Raw genomic sequence first — 22533 nt, 5'->3', positions numbered from 1 at the left:
GTAGTTGTCCAGAGTGGAAGTGGGGGATGGGGCTCCCATTTGTAGAGGGATCTTCTAGTGGTGTGTAGTAGGTGTGGTAGTTTCTATGCTTTCCGCACCTGGCTGTTGGCACGGAGGTCAGGCTGGGGCATCTCGCAGGACCTTATCAGCCAGCATAAGTTAGAGCAGCTCTAGAGTAACATCTGAGAGTATGCCTAGCACACAGCTGGACCAGGATCATGGCTTCAACCATCTAGACATCTGGGTGTCATGAGTTACACTATGCATTCCTTGGCCTAGGCAGCGCATCTGAGCCAGTATCTGTGAAGAATTCAATTACTATTGTTCTCTACAGCTTCACAGAACACCCAAGTTGACAAATACTTATCTTGCTGAAACCCTTTTACCAAAGCTTGATATTGATTCCAGAGGGACACCTCCCAAGGATATATCTGTAGTTGAAGTTATACAAGCAATCAAGTCTCTATCTTTGTGAAAAGTCCCCAACAACCATTCATATTCTGTTACACATAACAGAGTAACCGTTATTTTAAAGTAATTACTTAGCCTTCATAATTCCTTTTATATCTAAAGTGCCTTCTTACAGATTACAGACCAAAGCAACACTTAAAGATATCAGTTTACACACTGGTTAGGACAATAAGTTAGTAGCTACAACTTTGCAACTTAAATCAGATTAATTGCTTCATGTTTATAAAGCACTTTGAAAAGATAAATTGCTACTGTGTATATATAGGCTTAGCAGAATTTTATTTTTTAACAATTTTGACATATTGATATTTATTTTAACAATTTTTTTCAATTTTTATTTATTTAAATTTTCAGTTTCACAAAATTATGAGCAGCTCAACATCACATGTCAAAATATAGAAAATAAATACTGTTAAATCAAACTCTAATAAGTTCTCAAGCAGTATTTTTCTTACTTTGCCTATCTGTACATTTTGTTTATTGTCAATGAAAATATTTGTTCATTGGTTTATGGCTGTATGGTGAAATCAACATTTTCTGATAAAAATCTAACACTTCCAAGCCTATCTGTATAAATTGCAATGGTGATATTGTTGTTATTATAGTTTTAAGAAATATCTACATACATACACACAACACATAACAAAAATTGGAAAATAAAAGGTAAAAGGATTTTTAAAAAATCCAATCAAAGAAAGACAACTTTCATTCTCAATTGATTACTTTTTCATTGACAGCATGGTAGAGGAAAACAAATCTCTTAAAACATCATTTCCAAATCACATCCACTTAGTCACATTTTGTTATAGGTGTCAGCTCAGTTAGCATATTACCTGTCAAAACAAATTAGTAGAAAATGTAATGCCTCAATTTTAATGAGGAATAAGATTGTAATGATTCACACTCCTGAGCTACATAAGTGATCCCGGAGTAATTTATAGTGTAGACATAGCCTTACACACACACACACACACACACACTTTGCCTCTCAATGGGAAGGTGGTGGGGCTGTCAGGATTATACATACCAGATGGAGGAGGAAGGGGCAGGACAGAAGAGAAGCAGGGTCAGTACCCCAGATCTGGGCCTAGTATAGGGGGAAGGGGCTCTATACTTCCATCTGTAGCACAGGAGGCTCAGAGGTGTGAAGTGACCATTTATCTCTGTAGTATTTTCAGCTGAATGAGAAGACCCCCTAGAGACAAACTTCCGCTGACATAGCGCTTCCTACACCAGCGCTTAGATCAGTATAATTTACATCGCTTAGGGGGGTGTGCAGTGTATGTATACTGCATGCTGTCATACGTATAGACAATAACCTAAGTATGGTTTTATTTAAAAAAAAAATTGTCAAGAGCTCATAGAGCTTGAGAGAGGCAACTTTTTGGGCTGTTCTTAAATAATCAAATGTACACTAAATCCTCACAGACAAACCAGAATACTGTACCAACAGCCTTATGCAACATACCCCTTTGTGTGAAGAAGGCAATTTTTCTCTCTACCTAATACATTATTTTGTTGCCTATATTTTTTCACTGTTGTCTGAGATTGTGTATTCCAATACGTACAAATTAACACCCAAGAAATAAAAATTAACAATGAACAGTTTCAGAATGGAGTTTCCATCAGAGTACTTTGATTTTTAGCAAAAGGATAACAAATCATAACAAATAGAATATTTCAAAATAAATTCTAACTTCATTCATCTGAAAATATGCTGAGGTTTCACCACCCAGTTAAGTGTCTAATTATGTTGATAATATATTTGCATATGTTAGAGAGCCACTCACTTATTTCATTGTTCCAATTTAGCCATGTAATAGCATTCATGCTCTTAAGTCAAAATTTGTGAACATGTGTATGCAATTAGGTATGCAGTTGTCGGTGTCAAACCTGCCACACAGGAGCATCTTACTGCAAATTTAGCCTGAAATGTTTACAAAGTTGCCTAAAAGAAAATAGAGAGAAATTCATAGCACAGCGCATCCAAACAAACAATATAAATTAAGAAATGCAGGAAAAATAATATTTCAGGGGGATGCTGGGGGTCTAGGTAAATCCCTTTGTGCCCCTTCAAACTCACCGCGAGGGACGCACTGGAGGAGAGTTTGTACTGGGAGCCTCTCCGCTCTCCTGCATGCCCTGGAAGGGATCTCTATACTAGTCCCATGATATCAGTAAGGGATGTATTGGGGGTGAGCTTATGGCAGGACTATTTGACCCATGATAAAAGGACCAATTAGGTCTAAAAACATGCATAGGTTTGTGAACATAGCACTAGCTTATGAGTTGGAGCAGCAACAAGAGCTCCATGGACTCCGTTCCCTCATCCTGGAGAGATCCACAGAGCTTTGTATGATAGTCTATATGAAGGTACGTGAGGGTGAATACAAGTGTTCTTGTTGGATGAGAATGCTGGAGTTTACATTAGGTATGCTGCACAAGTATAAAAAATAAAATGAACACACACAATTTATTAAAAGATTATAAGTTTATCTTAGAGTGCTAGTGGCGTGTACAAGCCACTCAGCATCTTCTCACATGCATTCTATTATCAGCAAATAATGCTACTTTTTCCTAGGCTTATGAATATGGTTTATTTTCTCTATAAACATGTAGTGTTATAACGTGGAACAAAGCAGATGGAATTGTATTCTACAAGGTGACTGTAGTGTTGGAGTGATCCAAATAATCTTACACATGTGCTTAATTTAAGCACGTAAGTAATCCTATTCAATTTCACAGGGTTAACTTTAAGCACATGCTTTGTTGAATTAGTCCAGAATGCTCAGCCCCATTCAAGATCAAGCCCATAGAATCCATGTACTAACAGAAGTCAACACTAAACTCCTGTTGAGCTCATTAGGATACATTTCCAGGACTTTTAGAAAGCATTTCATTATTCATATGTCCACATATGATCTATAAAAAGTGGTGATGTCTCTTAAGATGCTTGTGGTACCAGCACATTTCTGCTTCAGATTTCACAACATTATGGCTATGACAAAGGTAGAATATATTATTACACATGAAATGATAGAAATGTAGGGCTGGAAGGGACATCAAGAAGTCATCAAATCTAGCCCCCTGCTCCAAGGCAGATCCAAATAAACATATACAATTGCTCACAGGTGTTTGTATAACCTGTTCTTAAAAACTTCCAGTGATAAGGATTCCATAACCTTCCCATAACCTCTTCCAGTATTTAACTACTCTTATAGTTAGAAAGTTTTTCCTGGTATCTAACTTAAGTTTTCCTTGCTGCAGATTAAGACTCATTACTTCTTGTCCTGCCTTCAGTGGACATGGACAACAGTTGATCAGCATCCTCTTTATAACAGCCCTTAATATATTTGAAGAGTTTTATTGGATTCCCCTCCCCCTCAGTCTTCTTTTCTCAAGACTAAACATACTCAGTGATTTTTAATTTTTCCACATAGGTCAGATTTTCTAAATCTTTTATCATTTTGTAGCTCATCTCTGAACTCTCTACAATTTGTCCACATCTTTCTTAAAGTGTGGGGCCCAGAACTGGACACAGTACTCCAGCTGAGGCCTCACCAATGCAAAGTAGGGCAGGACAATTACTATCCATGTCTTCTATACACCCTTTTGTTAATACACTCCAGAATGATATTAGCCTTTTTTGCAACTTCATCATATTGTTGGATCATAGTCAATTTGTCATCCACTATAATATCTCGAGATCCTTTTCAGTAGTAACACCACTTAGCCTGTGATTCCACATTTTATAGTTGTGCATTTGATTTTTTTTCCTTCCTAAGTGAAGTACTTTGCACTTGCTTTTATTGAATTTCACCTTGTTGATGTCAGACTAACTCTCCAATTTGTCAAGGTCATTTTTATTTCTAATCCTGTCCTCCAAAGTATTTGCAACCCTTCCCAACTTGGTGTCATCTAAAAATGTTATAGGCATAGCCTCCACTTCATTCTCCAAGTCATTAGTGAAAATATTGAATAGTACCTCACTAAACATATCATCCAAGTTTGACAGTGAATAACTGTCATTGATAACTACTCTTTGAGTACAGTCTTTCAGCTAGTTGTGCACCCAACTTATAGGAATTCCATCTAGACTTCATTTCCCTAGTTTGCTTATGACAATGTCATATAGGACTGTGTCAAAAGCTTTACTAACCAAGATATATCACATCTACTGCTTTGCCTCCCTCCACTAGCCCAGAAATCCTGTCAAAGGAAAGTAGATAACTTTGGCATGATTTGTTCTTGACAAATCCATGCTGGCTATTCCTTATAACCCTATTATTATCTTGACACTTACAATTTGGTTGCTCAATAATTTGTTTCAGTATCTTTCCAGGTATTTAAGTTAAGCTGATGGATCTATAATTTGCTCAGTCCTTTTTTATACATAGGTTCACTCTTCTCCAATCCTATGGGACCTCATCCATTCTTCATATGTTCTCAAGATACCAGTTAATGGTTCTGAGACTGCTTCAGTTCATTCCTTAAGTACTCTAGGATAAATTTCATCAGGCCCTGCTGATTTGAATAACTCCACAGATCGCATACAGCCCATCAGGGTACTCTGATTGTGGGCCGCAAGACATTTTGCTGATGTTGACTGTCTACAGGCACAGCCCCTCGCAATTCCCAGTGGCCGTGGTTCTCTGTTCCCAGCCAATGGGCACTTCAGGAAGCAGCAGCCAACACGTCACACCACTTTCTGCAGCTCACATTGGCCAGGAACAGCGAACCGCAGCCACTGGGAGCTGTGAGGGGCCATGCCTGCGGACGGTCAATGTGAGCAAAATGTCTCATGGCCCACCAATCAGAATACCCTGATGGGCTGCATGCGTCCCAGGGGATGCAGGTTGCCCACTACTGTTCTGAATCATCTAAATAGTCTTTAACCTGTTCTTTCCCTATATTGGCTTGTGTTCCTTCCTCCTTGTTGTTAATATGAATTGTGTTAAGCATCTGGCACAATTATCTTTTTTAGGGAAGATTGAATTATAATAGATATTAAACTCCTCAGGCTTCTTGATGTCATAGTTATTAGCTCTCCTTCCCAGTAAGTGGAGGGCCTACACTTTCCTTCAACTTTCTCTTGCTCCTAATGTAAAGAACTTCTTCTTATTGCCTTTCATGTCCTTTGCTAGGTGCAACTCTTTTTGTACCTTAGCCTTTCTGATTTTGTCCCTACGTGCTTGTGCTATCCTTTTGAACTCCTCCTTAGCCAATTGTCCATATTTCCACTTTTTGAATGATTTATTTTTGATTTTCAGGTTCATTTTCAGGCCTCTTACTATTCTTCCTATCTTTCCTTCACATCGTGATAGTTTCCAATTGTGTCTTTAATATTGTATCCTTGAGAAACTGTCAACTCTCTTGAACTACTTTATCCCTTACATTTTCTTCCTATGGTACCTTACCTACCAGTTCTCTGAGTATGTTAATGTCTGCTTTTTTGAAATCCATTGTACTTATTCTGCTGCTCTCACTCCTTTCTTTCCTTAGAATCATGAAATCTATCATTTAATGATCACTTTCACCCAGTCACATATATCTTGCCTCACTAGAAGAAAGACAAGTAGATATGACAAGGTGTAACAGGGTGCTGGCTAGGAGATCCAAGCCAGGTCCCTGTTGGCCCAGCTCCTCTTAAAAGGGGGATTAATTAGGACTGGCTTGGGAGGCCATGCCCTAGTCACCTGAGGGGATGCACCTGCGGGCCTGAGTGGACAGCTTGCTATATAAAGCTGGCTGGGAGGAAGTGGGGGGGAGGGGGAGAGACAGGAAAGGGAGGAGCAAGGGGCTCTAGATTCCTGCCAGCAGGAGAAGCTAGTGGTCTTTGAGGGTGTTGGTCTGTAAGATATGTAAATAATAGGTGGTGGGGACAGGCACGAACAATAAGAAAGCACTGGTGCATGTGCTTTGGGGTGGTCTCTGACTGAGTTTGTGAAAGGGCCGGCAGTAGGCACTGCTACACCAGGACATCATATTTTCAAGAAATGAATCTATTCTGTATTGACTAGATGAGAGCATATTAATATTGCGATTACATCAGAAGATAGTCATAGCAGAATATACAGGGTGGTATATAGCATATAGCAAGATTGTGGTACTAAGACCTCTTGAAAATACCAATATATAATGTTTTCTGTGGTTAGCATCAACAAATGTTTACAAACATCTACACTGTAGTCCAGCAAAATACTTGTATTAAATAATTCCCGGGAAACAGCTAGATAAAAAAAAAAAGGCACCTACTATACGTTCCAGTTTTCATTTTCCTCCCATAATGTTTACTTTATTTTGCATGTGCTGTCAGACAAATTATATCATTCTGGGTACAAAGTCATATGATAATCAGTGATACTATGAAAATGAAATAGATTAATCTTTTCATACTGCTTATTGCTTTCTTCAGTTACACGAGCCATTGTTAATGTTACAAGAACAAATTTAGTGTAAAATCTCAACAAAGTGGAAAATACAAATATTGAACAATACTCCACTGTGGATATGTTATATCCAAGAGTGAGAGAAAATACATGCAGTAAAACCTGTGATTGGTTGCTATCTGAGTTCATTACGGAAACTAATTTTCCTGTTCACCATTCCCTCAAACTTCAGGACAGACTCAACCCCTTAGTCACTGATTCCAGTGACTTTGGTATAACCAGAAAACTGTACTAAATACCAATTACATTTTTTACTAAACTATGAGACCTACCATAATTCATTACCATTGGATCTCAGATGTATAACCCTCAGTTGTAGCAGCTCACCTCTAGTAGAATGGGTACCATGAAAAAAGACCTTACTCACTCTTCCTCTCTCCCCGCCCCGTTAAACATTTCTCTTGCTTTCCATTTCCCTCTATTAGGAAGATTAAAGCATCTGGCATACAGACACAATCATAAATGTCTACTACACAGTTATGGTTCTCAGAGATAAAATAGGACAAGGATGCAAGCACCCAGAGAAAGTGACACAGGTCAGTAAGAGGCATAGATAAAATGAGGAGAGACAAGGAGAACAAGAGATGAAATAATGAAGGGCAAGAACAAGAATATATAGATAAAGTCAACAGGAGTAGCCTAATATTCAGAAATCTCAGTTTTTTTAAAAGCAATCCTTAAGGTCCAATTCTGTGTTCACTTTCCCCTTGTTACTGTACTGAAGACAATGGAGTTATAGGAGCTGTAATTCAACATGAAATTCAATCCTGATAGTTAATGCCAAACAAAGATTATTAAAAGCTAACAAAATATTGCATAGAAATTGTAATCATAACAGATTAATTCTAGCTATGTGGATAATTTAGCCATGTGTTCTTTCCACATGAAATCAACATATTGTAAAGCACAATAGATCAGGCAACTTCAATTTTCTGATACAGCTGCACACATAAACTAGTACTATGTTATCCTAAAATAAGCCTTACTCCCACCAGTCACATGATCAGGAGTAGGAATAGGTTTGGCCAAAGTTCTTCTATCAAACTGTTTTTAATGGAAAACTGGGGGCTTGATTATACAATTTTTTTTCACAAAAGTGTCTTTTTTTCCACAGAAAATGTTGATACTTTTGTTGAAAAACTGACAAACTAAAAAACAAAATATTTTGAACAAAAACCAAAAAAATTAAGCCAAAACACAAAATATTTCAATCTGGAAATGGTGCCTCATGGAAGTTACAGTTCAATTGCCTCCTGTCTCCATTCTCCTCCAATAGACTGGGCTCACTGGACAGACTACATGTCCCATGATGCACCATAGCCAGTGACTCCCGTGGTGCACCATCTTCACTCTCCAAGAGAGGAGATCGCGGAGCAGTCTGTTCAGGAAGTCCAGCCTATAGAGACGAATGGGAGCATGAGGCATCCAAACTACAACTTCCATGAGGGAACATGACAGCATTTCCAAACTGAAATATTTTGGCTTTCAGCTGAAAATTTTCAATATTCAAATTTCCACCCAAAAATCCAAATTTTCCATGGAAAACTTAGACAAAAATATTTTTTCTTTATTTTCATCCAAATTTTCTTCAATGGAAAAAAACTGACCAGCTTGTGTAGGGACTATATTGTACTTTCTAGCAACATACATAGTGAGTATGTGTTTTTAAAATCAGCATTGAAATTTAATAATCTAACAGTTACAATAACAGTGTAGGCACTAATTCATGGGCAATGGGTGAAACTTCCCCTTCTGCCCACAGACCCACCCATACTCCACCCCTGCTCTGCCGCAGGCCCCACTCCCACCCATCGCTGACTCACCACTCACCTCTTGACCCCCCCAAAATCCCATCCTCCACTCACCTCCTCCCCGCCTGCCACTGGCCCACTTATTCCTCGCCTTCTCACCCCCTCGCCCTCCGCCAGATCCTTTCCCCACCTGCCACGAGACCCCCAACACCACCTGCTGTTCAGCTGGCTCGCCGCTCGCGTCCTCACATAAGAACATAACATAAAAAAGGCCATACTTGGTCAGACCAAAGGCCCATATAGCCCAGTGTCCTGTCTTCCGACAGTGGCCAATGCCAGGTGCCCCAGAGGGAATGAACAGAACAGGTAATCATCAAGTGATCCATACCCTGTCACTCATTCCCAGCTTCTGGCAACAGAGGCTAGGGACACCATCCCTGTACATCCTGGCTATTGATGGACCTATCCTCCATGAATTTATCTAGCTCTTTTTGAACACTTTTATAGTCACTCACCCTGCTGCTTCCCCCCTCACCTTCCAACACCCTCTCCGCTTTTCACCTTAAAGCACAAATAACATTCCCCAAGGGAACTAAACAGGCAACAGGTATAGCTCAATTGTCAGATAGATTCTCCTCTGTGTGGCAGGGAGTTAGGGGTATGCTGTATAGAGAGAAATGAAAAGCCAGGCTACCTGCTCCAACCTGAAGACTAATCTCTCCTTTTGAAAAAGTGCTTGTCATTGACAGCCTGCATTAAGGCAGTAGTTTAATCAACTTTCTTACACAGAATTCCCTGCCAGACTCGTTTACTTAAACTGGATTTGAATAAAATAACTACACCAAGAAATAAAATCACTGGCTATGTCAGGGCCTCCTTGCGCCAGGTTAGCAGTTCCTTCTTCTAGGTACAGAGAATAACTGAAGGGTAGTCATTTGGAAACTGTTTTTAACCCCTTTAAAACATTTTCCTAAAATATAAAAGACAGCTGAATGTGGCTGTATCGACACAACCTTGTCATTAAAAGTCAGCATGTGTAAACGCTCTTTGTCGGTACTTCGTCAGCACTTTTGCCAACAAAATACTTCCAGCCTCGTGAGTAGCGTTAGCTTTGTTAGCAGGAGAGCTCTCCTGCCAACAAAGCCACGTTCACGCTACCACTTGCATCAGCAAAACTTTTGTCTTTTGCAGGCAGGGGAGGGGCTTTTTAAAGTACCTGTGAAAGACAAAAATTTTGTGTACAACTTTGCAGTGTAGACATACCCCCAGGGATCCTTTCCGCTCACCTTCTCACTCCCCACCCCCTGTCTGCCACTGACTCCCCAATTGCATTCTCTGACACTCACACAGACACCCCATGGGGAGTGAGACATGAGGAGAGATGTGGCCAGGAGCTGCGGGGACCTCCAAGGGGGGAAGGAGGTGAGATGGGGTGGAGGAGAGGAGAGGAGGAAGACTCACCCCAGACAGCAGCAACAAGCTATGGGAGCCTCGGGGAAGGGTCAGAGCAGGTGTGGGGGGGAACCATGGCCCAGGTGTCGGGCAGCAGGGATGGCTGTGCTAGGGGAGGCAATGCTTCCCCTGCCTATTATACCCGCTGCCCATGTGCTAATTGTTTTGTGAAGACTGCTTTAGCTTGGCTTTTCCTACAGAAGAATAAAATAAGGATCTTCTGGGTCATGATCTGCTTTTATAAAGATAGCCATATTAAGTACCCAGTCCTGATTCCTTATTCACACATGTGGAGCCCACAAAAGGGAAGTGCATAATCATTTGCAGGACTAGCATCATCCAATACTCAAATCTGAAGCTTAACCCAGATGCTGTTGTCCTCCAAAAGATGCTTTCTGACATATGTTCTTATCCAATTTTACTGTTGTCAAATATTCTTCCCTGGAAAGGTGTGTTTGACTTTGGACTTCTCTATACATAAAACACTACAGTGGCACCACTGCAGCTGTGCCACTGTAACACTTCAGTGTAGACACTACCAATACCAATGGGAGGAATTCTCCCTTTGGAGTAGGTAATTTGTTTCCTGGAGAGCTGGTAGCTAGGTCGATGAAAGAATTCTTCTGTTGACTTGGTGCTGTCTACACAGGGACTTAGGTCAGCTTAACAATGCCACACAGGGGTGTGGACTTCTCACACCCCTGACCAAAATAGTTAAATCAACCTAATCTTCTAGTGTGGATCAGGCCTAAGAGTGAGAGCTCTCTTCCCCCTCCCCCATGACAGTTATTCACATACTGTTATAGACTAGTGTATGTAGATGCATGCATACTGTGTCATTATAGCCTCGTCAAACACTGTAAAATGTTATTCATGAACATTCAGTCAAATTTTGAAAAGCTGTCAGTTCAACCAAATTCATGACCCTTTTTGTTTGCTTTTTACACAGGTGGATTTTTGTTTGCCTAAATTTTGGAGGAATTGCAGTTTTGTACAAATACATGTCCACATATTAATAAGAGTGTAAAACACTTGTCAAACAATTGCAAACAATGAAAACATTTATAAAAATCAAAATCTGCAGACAGAAAAAAGGATTAAATTTACTGGATAATTTACTTGGGTGGAATAAAAAATGTGTATGAAAATCCTCAAATATGTAGCTAAACACAATGCTATTTGCCTACATGAAACTTTACATAACTTTCAGAGAATGCTGAGATCAATGTAGTTGCACACGGGCATCCTCTCAATCTGTAATACTGTCTGAGGAATCTTAGTACCATAATCAAACAGACCAATACATGATATGAGTGTTGGGCCCAATTCAATGTCCATTGAAGTCGATAAGAGGCTTTCAATTCACTTCTATGGGCATTGTATCAGGCCCAATATCTCTCACCTGTGATTGCTATGGATAATTTTATTCACTTCAGGTATGACCTTGCATCTTATCTATTTTAGCTATCAATATTTCTAAAATGCCTATCACAGCAACACTCCACTGATTTCATTGGTAGTTTTGAACACATAAAGAATTAAGGATCAGATCCGTAATGATTAATGTTACTATAATACCTCACCAGTTATTAATAAGGTACAAGTAATCTTTTTGCCATTCAATTGTTTTAAAAACATGTACAAGAGAACACAAACAAACGAAAATTGCTCAGTCACAGGGCCACAGTATTGTGTGACCTGTGGGATGCCTTTCAATGAAATGAAAGGTATATCACACTGTGTTTTTGACTGAGGCAAGCCATGCAGCCAGGGGCATGTCACAGATGAAAAGACAGCTTGTGCTACACAGTACTGTTCACTTCACTAAAAGGCTCCCCACATATGACAAAATGCAGCAAATACATATTGGCTTTGTATCTTGTATTATTTAGCTATATGTAATTTGCAGTTACAACAGTCACTAATGGGTAATGAAAAATGAAGGCACATATTAAAGAGTGTGTATTGTGTTGCCTTCGCATGTGCATGTTGAGTCATCTGCTTGGAGACTGATATTTCAGTCAGAGATAGTTTTATATGGTAAATAAAACAAATACAAATTACTAAAAAAGCCATGTGTGTTTGGGTTTCTGCTTATACATTATTTGTCAACTATGTTCCTCATTCTGGCTTTCTAACAAGGGCAGGGTTCCAACCAATGACCCCAATCCTGCAACTAGCTCTCCATGGTAGAGTCCTATGCCTGCCTGAAGTTCTATTTACTTCAGTGAAGTCCTGAATTGATGTAGAGTCCACAAGGAGCTGCTTGCAGGATCTAGACAAGAATTAGTGTTATATTCACCACCGATATAGTGGTTGTAACTCTGCGGAAGTCTATGGAAATTCTCCCACTTCTTTTAACAGTCCATTTGGACCCTAGATTTATATACATGCATGACTATAAGCTTCTACCTCTACTTGTACATGTATTAATCCATCTTGAATGTATACCTTTCTGGAAGAAATCCTTTAAAGTTTAGTTTATTTTCTAAATATTAAATTAATTTTAGTGTTTGTGAAAGAAGTCAGGTTGACATATCTGCAACTATTTCTCCACAGGACAGATACAATACTGTTGGTGAATGTGCAAACTTCCCCACACTGGTCTAACAATGTGTCTCAAGACTGACATGAAGAGGTCACCTCTAGAAGAGAGAAGGTACTGTATTTAAGAGTCCAAGTCGAGTCAGTTGCTGCCCTTTCTGCTGAGACTGCCAGCAGGGATGTTAATTAGTGCCATCTGTGATGGTGGTTTTTGTGTTGTGAACACCTGTCAGCTAGAAAATATACCGAGACCACAACTCATTTCTCATATGCTGGTCAGCATTAGAAATGACTTTCCATCACTGATGTCCTAGTCTGTATTTGAATCAATGATCTAGATGAGAACATATCTATATTCTGTTAAAGCTGTCAATCCCCTGAACCTTCCAGTCTCCTAAAATACCTTTCTTAATGGAAGTTACCATAAGTAGCCAGATACCTAAACTTTCCATAGCCTTAGTTTTTTCTGACTGAGAAACCAAGGCAAGATTGCCTTAATATTAAGAACTCTGTGGTCAAAATAACATTTTAAAGACATTTTCACATAGCTTGTTTGGAAACCCTAGCTCTTTTGACTTGGTTTCAAAACAATTTGTATCGACACAGAAAATCTGTTGTAGCATACTGGGACTGTGGGATGTACCAGTCTAAAAGCAGGAGGATAATAGAGAAAAATAGAAGCAACTGGCACAAATGAACCCAGTGTGCCAACTCATAAATGTGAAACCTAGGAATATTTCTGAAATGGTAGATGTGGAAGTTAGATGAGTCCTTTGAACTGATATAACTCGAGACTTGTGCAGCTGAAAAGCTTGATTCTTTGTGAATTTAGTAAGGTAATAAGGTAATTTCAAGAAGGAAGTTTTCTTGAATAACTTCTCTACTGTATTTGTCATAAGCAAGATTTTTTTGTCAATATCAATCAATGTAAATTATTTTCTCACCACTTTCTTATAAATATAATTAGTGAGGTCAATGCAGAGAAAATTCCAATCACTACTTGACTTTCCATTTGTCTCTGTCCTTACACTAAATTTGGTTTTGATCAAATATACATTCAATTTCTCTACTTCTCCCCCATAACATCAGACTTCAGAGATCCCATATGAGGTTTATAAAGCTGGCTGAACAGTGAAGAAATAGCTTGGTGAATATATTTGTGAATAAACATCTCGGTACAAATCACTTCTCTTTATTAGGTCCTACTATTCATTGTTTGCAAATGTTCTTGTAACCACTGAAATGTACTCATGAATATGTTTGTGAATTCTAAAAATTTAACTAATTTGTATTGAAATTGCTATTCACTATTACGAATCCATCATTCTCACGTTTAAAAAAGTGGCACTTCTCCAAACATACCATGCGATCAGTTACACTATGAATAGTAAATAAATAGCTCAAGGGAACAGTTTGAGAATAACCCATAGTCTGAACATTATTAATCCAAACTATTTGGTGAATACTTAAAACATAGGGCTAAATTCACTGCTGCTAAATTAGTGCATTGCCATTGGAACTGTGCCAATTTGCACCAGCAAAACAGCTGGCCCAGTGGGTATAGTCACAGAAATCAAAAATAGTTTCTGAATAATTTTTGAACACAATGTTTAAATGTATCATATTTTTGGTTTAACAAATTCCATTGTCCATTTCCATAATTTACTGCCCTTGTGCATTTAACAGAAATGAAGTACTTCTTTAAGATGCACAAAGATCTAGAGGTGCTTCTTGATCTATCACCCCAAACAATGCAATATCTTTAAAATGAAAGCTATTTTCTAGCCCAGTGATTCTCAACCCCTGGTTGAGAGGTACACAGAGGTTTTCCAGGGCATACATCAGCTCCTCTAGATATTTGCCTACTTTTACAACAGGCTACATAAAAAGTACTAGTGAAGTCAGTACAAACTAAAATTTCATACAGACACTGATTTGTTTACATACTGTTCTATATACTGTGCACTGAAATGTAAATATAATATTTATATTCCAATTGATTTATTTTATAATTATATGGTAAAAATGAGAAAGTAAGCAATATTTCAGTAATAGTGTGCTGTGCCACTTCTGTATTTTTATGTCTGATTTTATAAGCAAGTAGTTTTTAAGTGAGGTGAAATTTGGGACTATGCAAGACAAATTGGTCTCCTGAAAGGGGTACAATAGTCTGGAAAGGTTGAGAGCCACTGTTCTAGCCCATACAAACTATCATGATGAGTTCTCTACTCTCAAGCTTATTACATAGTATTGCCAAAAGAATGTTTCCCTTTGACATGTCCAAGGTTATGCAGCTTCCATCCTTTACTCATAAGTGGTTGTATGTTTGAGTTTCTTGTGAATCGCTACTGTGGAGAATATGTGACAGGTATGGCCACAAAGCAAAAACAAACAAAAATTAGAAATGAAGATAAAGCCCACATCCTCTACTCTGAACTAAAAAATCTTTATAGTCATGCCAAATATTTCATTAGTTAATGTTGAGCCTTATTCATAGATTATAAAGCTGAAAGGGACCACTGTGATATCTAGTCTGACCTTCCATCTAACACAGACCATAGAACCTCCCTGAATGAATTCCTGTTTGAACTACAGCATATTTTTAGAACAGTGGTTTTCAACCTTTTGTCCATTTGTGGACCCCTAAAAAATTTCAGATGAAGCTGTGGGCCCCCTTTGGAAATCTGAGACATAGTCTACATTGAAAGTTTGAGTTGAAAAACACTGTTTTAGAAGAACTGTTCAAGGAAGAATCCAGCACAATCCTTGGTAAGTTGCTCCAAATCGTTAATTATCTTTATGGTTAAAAATGTGTGCCTTATTTCCAGTGTAAATTGGTCTAACTTCATATTTCAGCCATGAGGCCTTTTATACTTTTTTCCTATTAGATTAAAGAGCCCTTTATGATCAAATTTCTGCTTCCCATGTAGGTACCTAAAGACTGTTATGTTAACCCTTAGCCGCCTCTTGCTTAAGCTAAATAGATTGAGCTCTGTGAGTCTCTCACTTTAAGGCATATTGTCCAGTCCTTTAATCATCTTTGCGGTACCTTCTCTGAACCATCTCCAATTTACCAAACATCCTTCTTGACCTGTGGATACTTAGAGTTAAGCATGTACTTAAGTACTTTTCTGAACAGAAATACTTTTCCGAATCAGCCCTAAAAGCTGAGAGGATGCATGTGCACATTAATGAAAAAAATCCTGCGCATTGAAGACTCTTTGAAGGTTCCTTGAAAAAACAATAGCCTAGAAAATGTCTTGCAGCTATTATATGGCCATACAAATTTGCCTAGGCAGATGTGCTGAAAATAATGCACTTTCCTGATGTGCAACTGTGTTCATTTGAGATACATGATCAAGCAAAATGACTTGCCCTTTTCTTACCTGGCAAGCTTTATGGGTCAGTTTTAGTCTACAATGATTTTTTTTCCAGTGGAATTATATACACCTTTGAAAATAAAGTGTTAGAACTAACATTATAGTAATTTGTACCTTAGTACATTGTTTATGTATTCCTGAAAACAGTGTTGCAAAAGACAGATATTCCATACCTTCAAGAGATCTATCTCTCATAAATATGCAGGGATTTTATGCAGGTAAATGCCAATAGTTGCATTTGTCCTGTGCTCTGATGGAGAATAAACCTCCATGTGTTCAATGAACAAAGAATAAGCTCTCATGGACTACCAAAAAGACAATCTAATACAAACTGGATCTCTTTGCCTGTCCTCATTGTCACTATATACCAGATGTAATAAACTAATTAGAAGCCATTTTATATAGACAACAGATTTCTGTGTGTGCAATTATTTATGATCATTATTAAAAAATAGAATAATCTCTACACAATGATATTGTTTGTTTGCTCTGAACTGTTCTAGGGGCAGCTATGTCTGAAGGTGACACTGCAAGAGAACAGGAATGGCTTTGAGTATCAGAGAAGGACTATGGAGACTCTAATTTCTAGGTTACCTATTTGAATCCAGACAAGGTCAGTACTGCCTTACTATCTGCTATCTGACAGCTGCTTAGTGGTTATGTCAAATGAATTGGTGATCTCATTTCATTTCCTTGTGGGCAGGGGGGGCCAAAGATTGATTTGACATGGGAAGGGAACAGTTGTCTGATGCCCGGGGTGGTCCACCCACATCTGAAGCTCTTTGGAAAGTTTGTGTGATGGAAAGTTTGCGCTGATACTGCCTGTGCATTTTGTAAGAAATGTGTATGCTTTTCAGAGTCCTATGTGGAGGATGGTGCCAAGCCACAATGCTACAACCCACAATCTTCCTCAAGCATGGTGTACATAGGAGTTGCATATGTGGTACATTCTGCAAGGATGGTATAGATTCTGGTGCACTAGCCCTGCTCTGTGAGCTGGTGTGGAAGCAAATCTGGAGAAGCCCCTGTTCACAGGGACTGGTGCTGAGAGTGGCTCTTGTGTTGGTAATGCAAAGTAGGAAGGTGCTTTGCATGCCACAGGAATTGGGAAGGGGAAGAGGGAAGCGGTCTCATAATCTAGATCTCAGTTAATGCATAAGATTTTAAATTGTAAAGAAGCAAAGGCAACACTGTTCCTGAGCAGTAATTTTACCTTAAAAGGATGAGGGAGGGACAATTTTCATACTTCATAAATTGGTATTCTATAGTTCTTCTGGAAAAAAGCTCAACAAATATGTATGTACTGGTGCTACTAAATATAATTAATAATTTAATTGGATTTAGAGACAATCTTTAGAGGCATTGTGTATGTGTGTGTGCGTGCACATGCAAAAGGGAGTAATGAAAGCTGAGTAATCTGAAGAATGATCCCTTGATACTGCAGAAGAATTTATCACATTGTGAAACAGAATTAGTTCAACATTTCCAAAAGTATCACCCTGGATATCAGAAAAATATCCTGCAAGAAACACTCCTTGTCAGTTAATAAGGTATTTTAAAAAGTGATAGCTAATTAAAAGTTCTCCTATGTAGTAAGTGAAATTGCTACCATGAAAAGTCTCCTATACCATGATTTAAAAAAGCCCCAAAATAACAAATAACTTTAATAATCTATTCTCTTTCCCAAGAGGGAAGATAATTCCAAGTAATATTAATGGGTGTTACATATGCACATAGAAGTAGAATAGATCCCTGAGGGGCAGATCCACAAATGGTGTAAACTGGTGTAGCTCCAGTGAAATCAATGAAGCTATGACAACTTATACCAGATGAGGAGCTGCCCGTTACTGTGTATTTTCACTCTGACTGTCACAAAATATAATCATCCAAGAATTTTAATATCTCAGGTTCCACCCTGTACATCAATTTGTTTTTTCATCTGTGACAGGGCACAAAATGAACTGCAAATATCAGGTCATTGTTCCCTGCTCTAACATTTTTCAGAATTGCAGCACTTTCATGTTTCATATGTCCAGGTTAATCCAATTCACCTTTGAATGTGACATTTGCAAGTCTTATTGATGATTTCTTTCTTTCATGATGGCAATATATGTTTTAAAGTGTTTACATTTGGCCATATCTTTGAGCACAAAGTTGACTATTTAGTTCATTAATTTAAAGGGAATCATAAATCAGATTTACATATGAATTTACTTGGATAAATGTATTATTCTCTGTGCTGCAATGAAAAAAAATCAGGTTTGTAATTTACTATGTAAAAAATTGGTGTTCAGCAGCATGATTGGACTATAGAAATGTCACAATATTGTATTGAAAGAGTTTTCCTTTTGTTCAATTTAGCTGGTAATATAAATTTGGTTGTATTTGACAAAAACAATGTTCTATCTATAAACCAGTGTTTCCAGTTTTAAATAGCATGATCTTACAATTCCTTCACTTACTAGTTTAAAGTTAATTAAACTTGTTGAATACAAATTATCTCTATATAGTACGATTTTTACTTCTGTTCATATAATAGTAACACTTTACTGAATATTAGAACGACATGCCTGTCAAATGGACGTCTATACACTTACTTCATCACAAAACATTTCTGTAAAATATATCAGAGCAATGCCTTCAGGATTCAGTTCTCTGTGTATAGTCCCAGAAATTACAGAACAGATATAATGCCAAATCCTGGAGCACTTGTCAATGAGAGTTTTATCTGAGTGAGAACTGAGTCAAAATTGAACATCAGTGACTGTTCTGCCTGAAAAAAAACTAACAACACTACAGGATTTGGTTTATAAAAATCTCTTCATTTCACTAGCAGTCACACCTTAAGAATGATTTTTATACCATTATTAACTTCAGCTCTAGATTCTCACATTCTCACATCAATTATCTTTTTAATTTGAAATGAATGATTGCAAGAAGAAGGTGAAATCTTTCCATGTATGAGAAGTAAAGGGACAGGGTCAAACCTAAAAGTCTTGGGTATGTCTAATTTTGCCACTGCTTTTCTTCTGAAATTAAACAAGGTCTTATACTTAACCACATCCAGTCTGTCGCTTGAACACAAGTTGGGACACTATCTAACAATTTGTTCAGCGCTAACTTCCCTGGATGAAGAGAAACACTGTTCAGATCCCACAGTGGTTGAGTAGGGGGAGGGGGAGAGAAACTGCATTATTTCCATTTATTTTTTCAAGTAAGCTAGGTTACTAATAAAAAACAATTGTTGGTATCCCTGGGGTGGAGTTGACTTGCCCAGGGAAACAATGCAAACAAATAGACTAATTGTTTAAATTTAGAGTCAAGGGCTTGGTTTCTTCTTAGTGGAAAGCACTCCTCTACATTAGTCAGTTAGATGGTCGCTGCTGGTGACCTGGGAGCAAGAGAATCACGTAAAAGACAAACTTGTGTAGCACACCATGCAGTGGTATTATAGCTTGCTACCAGAAGCTCATGGCTGCTCTCTGGGTATGGGGGAAAGAGCGGCTAAAAGGGATAGGAAGAAAAATTGATTAGCCTGATTCTAGGTGCATTGCTTTTCCATACTTACCTTCTGTATGGACTGCGGATACATAGGTCCAGTTGTAGCGTTTGACTATGTCAAGCATGGCCCTGGCTTGCAGGGTGTCAGAAGGGACCACCCTCAAGAAGTATTTGTATAAAGTTTTGTCACTTAAGTCAATGCTCGTTGCAGAATAAGCGATCTGAGGGATATCAAAGAGCTGGAGCAGGTTTTGAACTTGGATAGCAACCGAGCTGGAGCCTGGACCAATCACCCCAGCAATGGGTTTTTTGGTCCTGCTCTGATGTTGGGGTAGAGAGTCAGGCACACATCGACTGGTCCCATCTTTCTCATCTCTTATGGAGATCAGGGAGTCTCTTATAAACTCAATGCTCTGCTCGAGTGCTACTGAAGAGTGCCAGCAGGAATCTCTGATTTCACTGCCCAGCGTGATGTTGGGCAGCAGTACTGGGTCTGAGTTAATTTTATCCAAAGTGTGAAACATTGCTTCAACTCTCTGGATGCCATATTGCTCTCTGATCTCCCCACACTTCCTCTCTGGCACTTTCTCGGCTGGCGGTTGGTGATGGACTGAGAAGAGGGCACCTATAATGACATCTCCATCCATTCTGGCTACTGATCGCTGCGAGGAAGCTCCTGACAGCAGCATCTTCCTGCCAGTGTTTTTGGGGAGAATATCCATCTCCAGGAAAATAGCAGGGAAAAAGACCAGCACCACTCCAATCATTTTGTTACAGGATGTCATCCAAATGCAGGTTACAAATTTCATGGGCTCCTCCTGTCTGCACATTGTTGAAGGAAATACCAGCCTCTTGCCCGTCACTTGTCAAGTGGCTCTAAATCCCATTACAGCATAGCCTTAAACAAATGGCTCTCAGATGCAAAAGGAGTCATCATAGTACTGAACTGTATCCTGTTGACATAGGAAGAAGGAATAACGCACATTTGTTAGAGAAAACTGTGTCAGGGCAGCAATCAATAAAAAATCAGTTTTATCTTAAAAGGGTTTGGAGAAATAAATATTTCTTTAAGTGTGCACATCAGAAGAGGCTCTCAAGTGTAAGTTTCAAGGAAGAATATATACATAGACACACGTGTGCATACACAGATGTGTTTAAGACAAAGAGATTGCTGCCTGTACCTTTTAAACTAATGATAGAATAGCAGACAAGTTTTAAAACTTTTGTAAGCCAGTTAATCAGAAAAAAATCTTATCATTGCCTCAGTGGTCACCATATCAGAAAGGAGGGGGGGAGGGTTTACTTTACTCACTGTCATTTAAAAACATCATTTGGATGTGAACAATCCACTTTCAAAAAAAGAGAGAGAGAAATCTGCCTTTCCAGTGAAGGAAAATGTCATTTAAAGGTCAGAGGAGAAAAAAAAATAAACCCATTACAGCTTAGATTAACTTTTCTGGGTTTAAAGGGAAAATTCAACAAGAGACACAAATATGAAAGCCGGGGAAAATACATACAGTATTAGTTACTAAGGCAACCACAGATAAAGTAGTGGTGTGCTTTCTTGGCACGCCTGCCTTGCCTGCAGACTTTGGGCACCCAGAGGTGTGGAGCCAGGCGGTTCTAATTGAAGTAGTTTAATGCAGTTTAAAGATGATCGGCCGCCGAGAGGGAAGGCAGGAGGACTGACTTGCTGAGCTGGGCTTGCACTCCCCGTTGCAAGGCGAGGATGGCTCTGTTTTCAGCACCCAGGACAGCGCACAGGAGAGCCAGACCTCCCTACAACCCGCCCTGTCCCTTTACCTCCTGCCAGGGCTTCCCCTAAACTTCTCAGCGTCTCTGCCTTTGTGGCTGCTACCGCAGCCAAGATCTCGCACGCTATCACAACCCCTCCCCCCAACACACAGACAGACAAACCCCCTACTTGCAGCAGCCCATCCTTTCCGAATGGCTTCTCGTGCCAGGATCAGGTCCGTGAGGAGGAAGCAGCGAGCCAGGGCTTCGCCCCTCGGGTCTCTCCCCCTTTGCTGAAGGATGGAGAGAAGGGCGCGAGGGAGAACGAGAGACTGGAAGATGCTCTGAGGAGCCACCAGTCCCGCTTCTCCCTCCTGATCCTACGGCCACACACAAGAGGCGTCTCAAACTGGCCCGAAAGCCAGACAGACCTGGAATGTGTCGCCTGGGTGTCTTTTGTCTGGATCTTTTATCTGCGGCGCTATACCTTAAATCTTGGTTTATTTGTAAGATTAAACTTGAGACTTACCTGAATCAGTGAGACAGTTCGCTCCTTCCTTGGTCAAAGCAGTCATTGGTAGTTCTCCTGCGAACAGGAGCTTTAGCGCTGATACAGTCAGATGGGAGGATATGGGCTGTACGCTAGTGCCATCTTTCTTCAACACTGTTTTACCGCAAGAAAAAAAAAACAGGTCATTCAAGGCTCATCCATTATCTCATACATAAAGATCAGTCATTTCTCCCCCTCCTTAACTTCTTTAGCTATTGTCTGGATATCAAGAAAAGAAATATAACCCAGAAAACAGCCTTATGTTTTGTCTGACTTTCAGCTACCGTAATTCATTACCTCCCTGTCACACAAACAAATAAAAACAGAGTGTGATGCTGGGGGGAGGGGGCTGATTGAAATGTATTTGATGTAGATAAATGTGAAAGTCTGACTCGTTTGGAAGGTTTCTTAATGTCTGCTGTTGAAATAAAAACTAGTGTACCAAGATAAATCAGAGGTAAAGAGAAAGAAATTGAGATTCCAGTTTTCAGGTCAAGAAGAATCTAAATCAAGCACCTAAGAGTCATGTCAGATTAAAATAATGCCAGACTGAATAATCATAATTCGAACGACCGGCTTGTATCACCGCCACTAGTCTCGGGTGTTTTAGTTTACTGTGTGGAAGTTAAAGTTAGATCTCCATCCCTCTGGGAAGTCTATAGTCTGTGGAGGTTGAAATTTGTCTAGTTTTTTTTTAAAAA

The 22533-nt window shown here is 39.2% G+C and overlaps 1 protein-coding gene across 2 annotated transcripts in view; it reads right to left on the bottom strand.

Annotated features, from left to right (window-relative positions):
* GRM1 (glutamate metabotropic receptor 1) overlaps nucleotides 1–21929 on the bottom strand; it is a 291902-nt gene extending 269973 nt beyond the window's left edge. The window contains exons 1-2 of one of the 2 annotated variants that reach the window (XM_032794554.2): nucleotides 21812–21929; nucleotides 19616–20501 (exon numbers count right to left, since the gene is read on the bottom strand). In XM_032794554.2, the coding sequence (XP_032650445.1) occupies nucleotides 19616–20378 (763 nt within the window). In that variant the 5' untranslated portion in view covers nucleotides 20379–20501; nucleotides 21812–21929. The remainder of the gene's footprint in view (nucleotides 1–19615; nucleotides 20502–21811) is intronic. The other variant, XM_032794533.2, reaches the window with a different exon arrangement.
* Nucleotides 21930–22533: the final 604 nt, after the last annotated feature.

Source organism: Chelonoidis abingdonii, chromosome 3 (assembly GCF_003597395.2).
Source record: "Chelonoidis abingdonii isolate Lonesome George chromosome 3, CheloAbing_2.0, whole genome shotgun sequence".
In the NCBI taxonomy this organism is placed as follows: Eukaryota; Metazoa; Chordata; order Testudines; family Testudinidae; genus Chelonoidis; species Chelonoidis abingdonii.
Note: the sequence above shows the minus strand (reverse complement) of the source record. Positions and strands in the feature narration are given on the sequence as shown.